Raw genomic sequence first — 12,651 nt, forward strand, 5'->3', positions numbered from 1 at the left:
CAATTTTAGGCAAATCTAACATACAAATACAAGATATTGTACACTAGATGGATGTTGAGGCGACTTTGTTACTCTTTCTCTATTAACTTTGAGTTGATAAACATGATTATCTTAAATATTAAAATAAATACAATTAATATTACACATTTTCTTCGATAGTTATTTACTTTATTGCGGGTTGCATCGTTTTTAAAAAATAACTATTGAATATTATTGAGATACAGACTAATATTGACGTTTTAAATGAAGTATACGCCTGTTGTTTCGTCTTACTCAAATCGGTACATTAGGCTTCGAATCTTAGTAATGGATCAGAGCAGCGCATTTGCGTGAACCTTTGGTGGAAGCCCCACCATTGGGAGGTTAAACGTTTCTCGTAACCCTAGCCGATCGCCGCGTACATCTCAACTTTTACGATGATGATGGAGTAGAAGCCAGTGTGTACAAACTGGTGTCCATGTAGGATGGACAAAAAGACCAGACGATGGTGGTTATTAGGAGCCAGTATGTACAGACTGGTGTCCATGTGGGATGGACCTTTAAGTAGAGGATGGTGGAGTTAGGCAGACAATGGAATAATAGCCAGTATATAAGTGAAATGCAATTTTCCACATATCCGAGACCTGTAAATGCGGTCCGGAAATTGAGAGCACGCACATATGCTCCGATTTTCCAACTGCGAATGCGGTGCCCTGGGGTGTAACAACAGACGAAATTAGAACCTCTCCGTGGCATCCGTCAGGTAAAACTAATCAGCGATCTTAAAATATGGTGGAAGCTGAAATATGGAACGCGAGGTGGGAAAAAACGCTTAGCTTTGTAATAAACAGCAATCTGGGTTCTATTTTGAGAGGTTTTAAACAATACAAATTAGGGTTTCGTTCAACCCAAAATTATGTAAGAATTTAACCCAATTTGTGGCTACCTTTTATCCCAAAGTTGCGTCAAAATTACAGTTAAACCTTGCTAGGGTTGTTTTTTACCCAAATATGATTTTACAATTTAGCCAGTAATGTGGTTACTGTTTAGCCCAAATCTTAGTTATCGTTTACGTAGACTCAACATTGTGATAAATAAACAACCAATTTTAGGGTCAAGGAACAACAACCCAAAAAATGGGTCGGTTAAATACTGACCCAGCAAAGAGTTGAAAAATAACCCACTTTGGGTCAGAAACAACCCAACATTTTTAAGAGTAGTATTATCCAGTCACTCGTTTATGAAACAAAAATCACGGACCATTTCGCAACCATCATTGGCATACCTAACTTACGTAGGAATGAAACTAGAACTGGTAAACAGATACAAGTACATATTGGAAAATAGACATATAAAAAAGGATTTGACCTAATTGTGTTAAAGCGCTCCGCTAGGGGGTGTGTCAGAGGCTAGTTGTATTCTAGAGATCGTCTGATTCTTCCTAATCAGTCTAGTGAAACCTCCTGCCGTAATAGTCATGCTTTACTTTTTTGTTTTAAATAATAAACTAACTAACTACCGTTTTCAATAGTGGCTATTATTTCACACTCGCGAACTACAATAATTCAACAGTACATACTTCAATAAATTATGAAACCCTAAATGCTAATATAACAAATGAAACATGGTCTCGAATATTATCTATCGAGGACAGGGCCGGATTAACAATATTTTGGGCCCTTGGCAAGGCCTTAGTTCCGGGCCCCCAGCCCCCAACCCCAACAGACCACAGTTTAAGAGGATCTAAGAGACATACTATCTTTTATTATTTTAATTGACTTAACACTTAACTGCATATTTAAATTTCTTTTTGAACTCAATAGTTAAATTTCTACTCAAGAAATTAACAATTATCTCTTCATAGTCTATGAAGTCGTTTAGTATATCCTTTTCAATATACAGGGTGTTTCTGAAAAGTCCATCACAAATTAAGGGGCGTGTTTATGGGACCAAACTGAGCGGAAAGTACCAAAGAACATGGGGTGTACAACATTTTGTTACGGAGATATGGCCTTCCAAACATTCGCCCCTAAAACAAGGAAATATCCAAAAATGAGGAGTAACACTTAAGACCGACTAACCAGCTTGTTTAAAATTACTAGACAATTTCAATAGCCTTTAATCGAACAATTGATTTCTACCTTTACTAATCAGAAGCGTATAAATGAGTAGAAGTATGCCTACGGTGGTAATGTAAAATTAATCCCAAGTGACATGATGTTTCAAGATCTTCCCAGCACCAAGTAAAATGGTTCTGATTGAAGGGACTTTTATTAGCACAGCGTAAACAACGTTATTTTCAGGAATTAGTCCAAATGTCCACGGGCGGCATTACAAAAACGAGGCAGTCTTTCGAATGATACTTGGACATGTTGGAAGATCCCTGGCTTGTTCCTGTTATCTCAAACCGTAAAAAGCTACGCAAATCTTCATCATCACGGACAACACTCTTGTACGTTAGGTATGACCTTGAGAAAACCTAAAAGGACATCTCGAATGTATTTGAAAAACCCATCTCCAATTAAGGGGCGTGTTGTTTGTTTCCAACAGAGTAAACTCGCCCAGAGAACAATTACAATGCAGAGCCACGTTTCGGCGTTAATGGCCCACAAAGGTGGTCCCAAACAAAAGAACAAACTTTAATTTGTTTCGTTCAGTAAGTGTTTCATGTGTCATAGATAAAACGCCATGATTAATGCACGAAGAAAATGTTATTGACAAGTTTTCGGACCGCGATGCTGAAATGTGGTGGTGCACCATCGTGCATGAACCACATTCTGTTTATTAAACCTAAGGGTACGTCTTCGAGTAGTTCTGGTAAATCGTCCCGTAAGAACTACAAGTAAGCCACACCGTTTAACCTGGGCTCTAGGAAATATGGCCCAATTAAATTGTCACCCACAATACTACACCACACGTTTAAGCTGAATTGTACTTTGTGAATTCTAACGCAAGTTGCGTGTGGTTTTTTCTTAATCAGCAAACCAATTGGCGGCTGCTTGTTTTTGGATCGTCCTCGAAAATAGTGAGAACTTCGCCTATTCTTAAAAAACAGAGCACTAAAACAGAGCACTATGTTTTTTAAGAAAGGAATAAAAGAGGTTTCACGTACATGTGTTTGTTTTATTAAACTCATAATTCAACGAAGTCTGTTACAATGCCTTTCTTCACAAATGCCGAATATGCGGATATGCACCTAATGTATGGACTAGCCGAGGGGAATGCCGCTGCAGCTGTACGCTTGTATCAGGAAAGATTTCCGCAGAGGCGACTACCAAATCGACTGACGTTCGAGGCTGTGGACAGACGTTTGAGGCAAGATGGACGAATAAAACCGGCTGGACCTCAACCTAGAGCGAGAGCCATCCCAGAGGCCGTAGAAGACGAAGTTCTCACCATTTTCGAGGACGAGCCTGAATCAAGTACCCGCCAAGTTGGTCGCCGATTAGGCGTAAACCACACGCTCGTGTGGAAAATCATCAGAAGCCACCGGTTTCATCCTTTCCATGTTCAAAAAGTTCAAGGTTTGAATCCAGCGGACTACCCACGACGCACGGCGTTTTGTCAGTGGTTTCTGGCTAAAGTAAACGATATCGATTTCCCACGGGATTTGTTGGTTACTGACGAAGCTAACTTTTCACGGGATGGTATTATTAACTTACATAATAAACATCAATGGTCCCAGCTAAACCCCCACGCAACTTGCGTTAGAAGTCACCAAGTACAATTCAGTTTAAACGTGTGGTGTGGTATTGTGGGTGACAATTTAATTGGGCCATATTTCCTAGAGCCCAGGTTAAACGGTGTGGCTTACTTGCAGTTCTTACGGGACGATTTACCGGAACTACTCGAAGACGTACCCTTAGGTTTGGTAAACAGAATGTGGTTCATGCACGATGGTGCACCACCACATTTCAGCATCGCGGTCCGAAATTATCTTAACGCGACCTTCCCTTTGCGGTGGTTAGGTCGAGGTGGACCTGTGGAGTGGCCTGCTCGATCACCCGATCTGAACCCTTGTGATTTCTTTCTTTGGGGCCACCTGAAAGACTTAGTTTATCAGACTGAAGTGCCCGATGTTGAAGAGCTACGTCGACGAATAATTCACGGCTGTCAAACAATTCGCGAAACTCCAGGCATTTTTCAACGTGTAAGGGAATCATTTGTAAGACGTGCTAATGTGTGCCTTAACGCGGGTGGTGAACACTTTGAACAATTTTTGTAACTAGTTGCAATTAAATGTTAAAACTTGTCAATAAATTCATTTTCTTCGTGCATTAATCATGGCGTTTTATCTATGACACATGAAACACTTACTGAACGAAACAAATTAAAGTTTGTTCTTGTTTTTGGGACCACCTTTGTGGGCCATTAACGCCGAAACGTGGCTCTGCATTGTAATTGTTCTCTGGGCGAGTTTACTCTGTTGGAAACAAACAACACGCCCCTTAATTGGAGATGGGTTTTTCAAATACATTCGAGACGTCCTTTTAGGTTTTCTCAAGGTCATACCTAACGTACAAGAGTGTTGTCCGTGATGATGAAGATTTGCGTAGCTTTTTACGGTTTGAGATAACAGGAACAAGCCAGGGATCTTCCAACATGTCCAAGTATCATTCGAAAGACTGCCTCGTTTTTGTAATGCCGCCCGTGGACATTTGGACTAATTCCTGAAAATAACGTTGTTTACGCTGTGCTAATAAAAGTCCCTTCAATCAGAACCATTTTACTTGGTGCTGGGAAGATCTTGAAACATCATGTCACTTGGGATTAATTTTACATTACCACCGTAGGCATACTTCTACTCATTTATACGCTTCTGATTAGTAAAGGTAGAAATCAATTGTTCGATTAAAGGCTATTGAAATTGTCTAGTAATTTTAAACAAGCTGGTTAGTCGGTCTTAAGTGTTACTCCTCATTTTTGGATATTTCCTTGTTTTAGGGGCGAATGTTTGGAAGGCCATATCTCCGTAACAAAATGTTGTACACCCCATGTTCTTTGGTACTTTCCGCTCAGTTTGGTCCCATAAACACGCCCCTTAATTTGTGATGGACTTTTCAGAAACACCCTGTATACCAAAGATAAAGACTTAATTTTTCCTGGGCTAATGTGGTTATTAAGTAGTTTTTCACTCTTTTTAAAGCTGAAAAGGATCTTTCGCCACTTGCATTGCAAACACAAGTATATTCTCAAAATAATTTCTAAATTTCGAAAAGTTGAAATGATATTATTGGTACGAATGAAGAAATGAAATAATTCTGGGTTTTTGCTTTCTTCATTCTTCACGAAATCCTTGAAATGTAGCAGTTCGTTTTCAAGTTCTTTAAAATTTAAATCATTGCAATACGTTTCTGCCAATTCTTGGAAAGGTCCAGAGAAAGATTCATTGGGGACATTAATGTTAAAAATAGGTTTGATCTTTTCATCAGTGTCCTTGTTAACTTCAAATAGTTTTTTTAGTATTTGTCATTAGATTGTCACATAAGACGTAAAACACTCAGTGTGTTATCATCGTTTTTAGCCACATCGTATGATGTACATCTACGATGAGTCTCTTAGTTTGGCCTGTCCTTTTGTACTCGTACTCGTACTAGTAATAGCACCAGTAGACGTGAAAGAGTAGCGCGTTTGGCGGTATAGAATTTTTCGTTCATCATTTAAGGGAGAGTGAATGGGACAGAATTGTGGTGATGTGATTTTTACGTTCGTATATTTTAAGAGCATGGCGATTATAATAGTAACTTTAAGCATTGCATTTAATTGCACCAGTAAGGTTAAGCATTTTGAATTGTGTTTTACGATCGCTCGACATATTTAAAGCGATATAGAGGATTATGGTGTTACCTTAATCAAAATGGAAGGTTTAATACTCTCTTTAAAATTCCTGTCACCCGTCGACACTAAAGGTTTCACGCTTTCAATCCCGCTCCCCTATTTCAAAATCCAAAGAAATCGAAGGGAATTTTTAAAAACCAAAAGGAAGTATATTCCGACGTTATATTTAGAATGGTTTAAGGAGATGTTTATTATTGGAAGTTATGTGTATTTCCCCAGAACTTTAAAAAAAGTACTAGCTTATGGCCCTAAATATTACAATTATAACGTAATATTTATTGAAGTAAGGATTCGGGGTTATTAGTTTTGTTAGGGCATCACTCTCATTTTCTCTACTTCTTTAATTGGGCATTTATTTATATTTCGTTTAACCACTGTTAAAGGATGTATAAGCCTTTACCTGTCTTTCTTCATTTGCTGTTTATGGGGTGGGGTTGGGTGTTAGACGTCTTACTAGAAAGGTGAAGTTGCAAGACAAACACCTACCTCTTTTCACTTATGATTCTACCTCGCTAACGCTTGAAAAGATGTTAGAATGCAGTCAGTTATGGAGAGTTAAGGCCTTTAACGGGAACGAGGGGCTTATAAAATTTCTGAATCAAAAGTGAATGGTTTGTGTCAATTGAGATTCAAAATAGTTTCTAATCCAATTTTTAATATCCAACATAATATTCAATCTTATTCATAAATTTTCACAAACTTTTATAGGGGTTAAAATAAAGTAATTAAACAAAAAATCAAACTTATATCAAAGGGAGGTTTGTACTTTGAAACCTCTATGGAATGTCTCCTTTAAGATTCAAATTTAAATTTTAGGGGTGTTTAGGTTAAAATTGTGCAGTTATGCACTAAAAATAATAATGTTCAAAAATTGATGCACTAAAAATAATAATGTTCAAAAATTGAAAGTTAAGATTTTTTTAAAATTGAATCAATCCGTCAACCATAATCTAAGTTCTTTAACCATAGTTTCAAGTCAGTTTATCAAAATAGTTTCAAGTTTTCAATTTCTTACGACAAGTTGATCCTCTTCCATATTCTTCTTAAGGGTTAAGGGTTATTTTTTCTTCTTTCTCGAGTTAAAGAGATAATTATGAATTTTTTCTTTTCTCGCGATTTAAGGGTTAATTATTATTTTTCTTTTAATATTTCGCGCACTCGCGCTCTTTCTCTTCTTTTTAGGGGTTAAAAAAATATCTCCGAGTCTTCTCCGAAAAATTAAGGATTCAAATTGATTAAAAATAATGGTATCAAAATGAATAAAATAAAATCTCCGATTCTCTTCCGAAAAATTAGGGATTCAAAATGATGAAAAATAAAGGTATCAAAATGAATAAAATAAAAGTTTCGATTTAAAATTTACTCCGTACGTCTTAGGATTTCTTAAGGGTGAGCCGACAGGGTTTCGTTTAGACAGTTCAGGTATTGACTGAGGGTGGGACAGGAGGGACTTCGTATATATAACTTCTAGTTTTCGCGAGGATCTCTAGAATAGGCAAAACTTTTAAATCTGGGACCAAATTGGGATTGGTCAGTTTAAGGGTTAAAAAAAAGTTCTATTGAAGTTTATTCTCGGGTCAAACGGGAGAACCCTCGTTCCTTGCTTCTCCAATTGATTCCTGGTCCAGACTCTCGTTTTTCTTTCAAGTTCTCGGTTTTAAAACCTTGACTCACGTGGTTACTTTTGGGACCCGGATTGACCCTTGGCCAATTAATGTTAGCCACTTTCAAGACCCGGATGATAGGTGGCCAATAAAAATACGTAAAAGGTATGCAAAAAGCCTTAACACGTTTGTTAGCAATGAGCTTTCTACTTCCATGGAATATCTAGCCAGGCAATAATTTATTTTTCAATATCCTAATAAGTGTAATCAAAAATAAAACATTGATGAAATATTGTTACCACTAGCGATGGCCGATACCAGGCTTAACCCGATACCGATCGATACCGGTACAAAAATAAACCGATACCGATCGATACCGATATTTACTCACTATGATCCAAAACCCGATACTTCAACCGATACCGATATGGTATCGGTTCATCCCTAGAGTAGTAGGCGCGTACTAAGAAAGATTTTCGCTTATTAGTTGTTAGACAAACTGAATTCAGGTACTTTTTATATAAATGAGAACTCGTCACGATTGAAATTCATAGAAATGAGATATTATCACCACCATTACGTTACTAAAAGACCTAAAAATGTCATGTATCGAGTATCGGTGCCGATACCGATATGGTATCGGTACCGGTTCATCCCTAGTTACCACCATACTGTAGAAAAGCCAAGAAACCAGATTCACAAGCAAGAAAAAGACAATTTTCACCCTTGAAATTAATATAATAATATATTTTCAGCACTTCGATTTAGGTACCGATTCTAAATTTAGTGACATTTTACACAAGTGTAGTGAACATGTTAAAGTTGTTTTTAAATTTTTTTCTGTTGCTATATAGTTAATTTTATTTTAGTCTGACTTTATCCCGTAAAATCATAATTAATATAAATCCGTGATTAATCAGATTTTTTAGAAACTGTGAAATGTGATTTCTTCTGAAAACAAGATGCAAAATTTCCAACTGTTAACACTATGTTATAGTAAAATGGCCCCATAATCAAATTCACAACAAAGAAGATGACGATTTTCGCCAATGAAAAATAGTCATACTTCAGATACAATGAAAATATCCCAGCGTAAAGATCGTAAGCTATAATAACGCCCATTAAAGTTAAAAATATTTCTCCTTGAAATTTTAAATCAGCAAATAAGGTAATAAATAATGATATTAGATAAAGCACATGCCCTTGAGCGAATGTTCGAGATAATTGAAACATTATCCAGTACTTTCCGCGAAAAATGTGATTCTTCTCCAAGCAAGTGAACCCCATACTTGCTCTGACCTTTTGATTTTGAAAGTCTTTGACAGTAAGAGTACCTTGTTCGAGAATTTTACCTTCAACCCAACCTTTTCGGTAACCCTTAATGTGAGCGTTAAAAATAAAATATATGAATTCTATAATGGAAGAAGATGGTCCTCCATCGAAGGAAATTTCTTTTTCAACGCCATTGTTACAAACAACGAACGAACCCTTGCCCGCAGAAGGTAGCACGTTTAAAATTTTAGAAAATATTCTAACATGACCTATATCCCATATCACCCTATTAGCTACGAGCATTTGCGTTAAAGTTTCGCTTAAATTGTCGGGATCGTACAATATAGCCCCTTCTCCAACGAAATAATTCCCGTCGTGAATGAAATTGACGATTCCTTTCAGAGCTTCGGAAGTTAGAATACTGTCTTCATCCAAATGCACAATCCAGTCTTCGTCCGTAAGACAACTGACACCTTCTTCTAAGCAGTATTGAAGATTCCGGCCTAGATTTAGATAAAATTTTAATATCTTTGAAATTTATCAAAATAATGTATATTTAAACAAAAGGTCTAGATCAAGGACGGGCGCCAGATCATACCCGTTTCCCTCATTTCCTACCCCTTTTAAGTCGTCCTTCTTCGAATCGCTAGAGTGCTACGCCATGGGTTGATTTAGGATAGTTGATTTAATGCTTTGGCCTATGTCATCCAATTTTCGAAGGCGACCGTGGCGCCCCATATTTTCGTAAGGAAAAACGGGGGGATATTGAGATTGGGGAAACTAGACCCTCGCCCGGTACATCTAATTATGTTCCGTAAGAAAACTAGAGGTCGCTATAAGCACTAGCTTCTGCAACACTTCTGCAATGCCTCTACCGCACGGTAACGGAATTTGCCAGAGTCGACTCTCCTGGGCCGCGTTCAGCAGAGCTCAGCGTTGAGTCAGCGCTGTTAGCCATGTCCTACTGAACAGGATTTTGTTTTGGATTTTGACGTCACGCAGCTCAGCGCTGAGCCGGCCCAGTCACCAAGAAAGGGTCGGTTTTTGGGATCACGTGACGTGAAACGCTTAGTTCACAGCTTGGCGAAAAAAAAGATCATGGAGGAATTATTACAAATAGCTCTTGCTGAATCTGATGAGACTACCTATTTCATTGCCGTGAACCCAGTTGATCAGGCGAGAATTTTAAGAGATATGTTAGTGTTTCAAATTTTAATTATTATTGTTGTTCTTATTTATCTCTATAAATATGTTTTCATACACGTTTTGTTAAGTCCTGGTATGTTCCACGCTTTATTGCGCTACCGTCATTTTTAAAACACCGATGACTGGTAAAAAGTGTTCAGCAAAGGCGCAAAGCTATGACGACCGAGATGACGGCATAGCTCATCGGTCAAAGTTTTCCAAAATTCGCTTTTTTGCTTAGTGAGCTTGGCTGAACGCAGCCTTGGTTTGCAGTTTAGGCCTAGTTACTGTACCTGCGGTATCTCGTATTTTGCTCATACTGATGACGAAAGGGGTAACATATTTCGCCAATATGTAGAGAACGCCCGAGCGAAAAACTTTACCTAATATTTACGATGTTTTAAACCTAATAATCACCGTGTTTCATTTAATTAAGAGTTAGTTGATTTTGAACATAGGTTACGTGTCGTTTTTGCCGCATTAGAGTTGTGAACCTTTGTAAAATACTTGAAATTCCCTAAAAAGCGTTATACTTAAAATAATTAATTTTGCCTAGATTACACTGTCACTCACTCTACCCAATGAAATGAACTAGATGAGTACAACCTGTAGTTAATAGGTCAACAAGGCCAAAAAAAACTATTACTTAGCTAAAACTGCCTGTAATTGGGCGAGAGCAGGCTTGCATTGACTGTTACGATCTTTGCCAACATTATTAATCCAGGCCTGAGCGCGCTATCTCCGGGAAGGGAGTAAAGGCGTATTTGGGCACCACGCATAGGTGGCGCTTTTCAGAACCTTTTTTCTCCCGCGCAATTTTAAAGCCAGAAAAACTGTGGGGTAGAGAGATGAGTTTGGGTAATTCAAAATCACGAATTATTAGAATCTTAGGGAATTGTTTGCACTTTTACATTTAAAATTACATTTTCTTATCACATAGGAATGTTACAACATTTTAAAACTAAGAATAAAACAGTCTCACGATTAAAAATATAAATAAAATAGCGTCACATATTAAAAATAGGACTAAAATAGTTTTACGTTTTAAAAATATAAATATAATGTTGCGACAATTTAAAATTAGCAGTAAAATATTGTCACATTTTAAAAATATAAATAAAATATTGCCACATTTTAAAAATAGGCATAAATAGGGTCACATTTTAAAAACAGGAATAAAATAGGGTCACATTTTAAAAATAGGAATAGAATTGTTTTAATGTGGCACTATATTATTCGTAGTTTTAATCTAGCACTATATTATTTATTGTTTTAAAATGTTTTAAAACAATCTGAATCACTTTTGTTTTAATTAAGTAAATTCCAATTTTTAAAATGAGATAAAATAAAAAAAACTTACTAGAAAAATTAAACAAATAGAAAGGTTTTTTTCATTTTTAAATTCCTTGTTTTATATTTTAAATTTAGAAGTTCCAACGATTCCCTAATATTCTAATAATTCTTGATGTTCTATTACCTAATCTCATCCCTCAGCCATTTAAAGAGGGAATGACCATCGTCTACTATATGGATCGACACCAAGTTTTGCTGCGTTTCAAATTTCGCGGGAAATTTAGGCTCTAAAGCGCGCCCCTTGCGGACGCATTCGGCGAATTAAAAGATACCGAAAAAATTCTCGAAATAGGAGCGCGCTCAGGCCTGGATAATAATGTTGGCGAAGTTACGATAATAAGGTGGCACTCACAAAAAAAAGTTGGAAACCGAAGACATTTTGTTAAAACACATATACTTTTGATCATAGATAAAAATAGAATTACCTTTGAACAATGTTCCATTTTTCGTTTCATAAGATTGCGGGACTATAATTTTAAATACGTTTGATGGCAATTCCATCTCTTTCTCCGTTACTATTTCAATAACAAATTTCTTTAGTCCAAAATCTTCACAAATATTTTTAATCAAGTTGGCGTTTTTGCTGACTAGGTTCGGATAATCGCCCCGAGTCACGACTCTGAATGAAATTCGCGGTAATTTCTCTAAACTCGCTTTGATTTCAACTGGTCCCGGGAAACAATCGTAAAATATTAAACCAGCTATGCCAAAGATAACCACGAAAAGTCTATGAATAACACCTATATAGCTCAAAATTAAAATGAAATAGTTGTCATAATTTGAAGCTGGATTCAAAGAAAACATTCCAGTAAAATTGTTCTTGAAGAAGAAAATCGATTGCACAGACAAATAACAAAGAGTCAATAAGACTATGCAATGAGATATGTGTCGCGTGGAATACATCTGGAATTAAGGAAACTTTAGAATTAACGTTTTAGCTAGCGAGTATAAAAAAAAATTAATAAAAATAGTACTTATAATTATACAAGTTTCACAGCCCACTTGATGGTAAAAGAAGTCGTATTTCGTTGTGCCTGTGTGTTCACGCTAGTGTTTATTTGCGAGTTTCCTACTAATAACACGAAATCAGTAGGTTTTGTTCGTTAGCTCAGGGGCGACGCGTTGTCGTCAATGTATCACTAGCTGATATTTCAATTTGCTTTAGGAGGTATTCACCAAATTTAAAGATACAAACGATTGATTTTTAAAATAACCACATTGAAATGGGTAGAAATATTTCGTTTTAACGTAAATTTTACTTACATTTTGCTCCTCTAGTCTTTTATGAGTTAACCGCGATTCGCGAATAAGTATTAACAAAACTACGATGTAGGTGGAACATTAGTTTTCATAACATTTTCCACGGTACAAGTTGAATCGTCCATCTGTTCTACAAACACTTAAGAATACAGACGTTCAA

At 36.7% G+C, this 12,651-nt stretch overlaps 4 protein-coding genes across 4 annotated transcripts in view; 3 read left to right on the top strand and 1 right to left on the bottom strand.

Moving 5' to 3' along the window:
- The window catches only part of LOC149682651 (uncharacterized), a 271,813-nt gene that overhangs the window by 117,802 nt on the left and 141,360 nt on the right, over positions 1-12,651 (top strand). The gene's annotated exons all lie outside the window — the stretch shown is intronic.
- The window catches only part of LOC149682659 (uncharacterized), a 147,951-nt gene that overhangs the window by 35,443 nt on the left and 99,857 nt on the right, over positions 1-12,651 (top strand). The window lies entirely within an intron of this gene.
- Positions 1,892-5,605, top strand: LOC149682660 (uncharacterized). Its single transcript, XM_089834211.1, has 3 exons — positions 1,892-2,440; positions 2,530-3,445; positions 5,504-5,605. Exons 2-3 carry the CDS (start codon positions 3,137-3,139, stop codon positions 5,603-5,605), a joined length of 411 nt encoding a protein of 136 aa, XP_089690337.1. The 5' UTR covers positions 1,892-2,440; positions 2,530-3,136.
- Positions 7,384-9,304, bottom strand: LOC149682661 (glycolipid beta-1,4-mannosyltransferase egh-like). The gene is made up of 3 exons (XM_089834212.1): positions 9,292-9,304; positions 8,711-9,196; positions 7,384-7,541 (listed from the first exon to the last, which is right to left on the bottom strand). Exons 1-3 carry the CDS (start codon positions 9,302-9,304, stop codon positions 7,384-7,386), a joined length of 657 nt encoding a protein of 218 aa, XP_089690338.1.

The sequence above is a fragment of the Phalangium opilio genome, unplaced genomic scaffold (assembly GCF_054372755.1).
Source record: "Phalangium opilio isolate 3A_F unplaced genomic scaffold, DU_Popi_V2 ptg000038l_1, whole genome shotgun sequence".
Taxonomy (NCBI): domain Eukaryota; kingdom Metazoa; phylum Arthropoda; class Arachnida; order Opiliones; family Phalangiidae; genus Phalangium; species Phalangium opilio.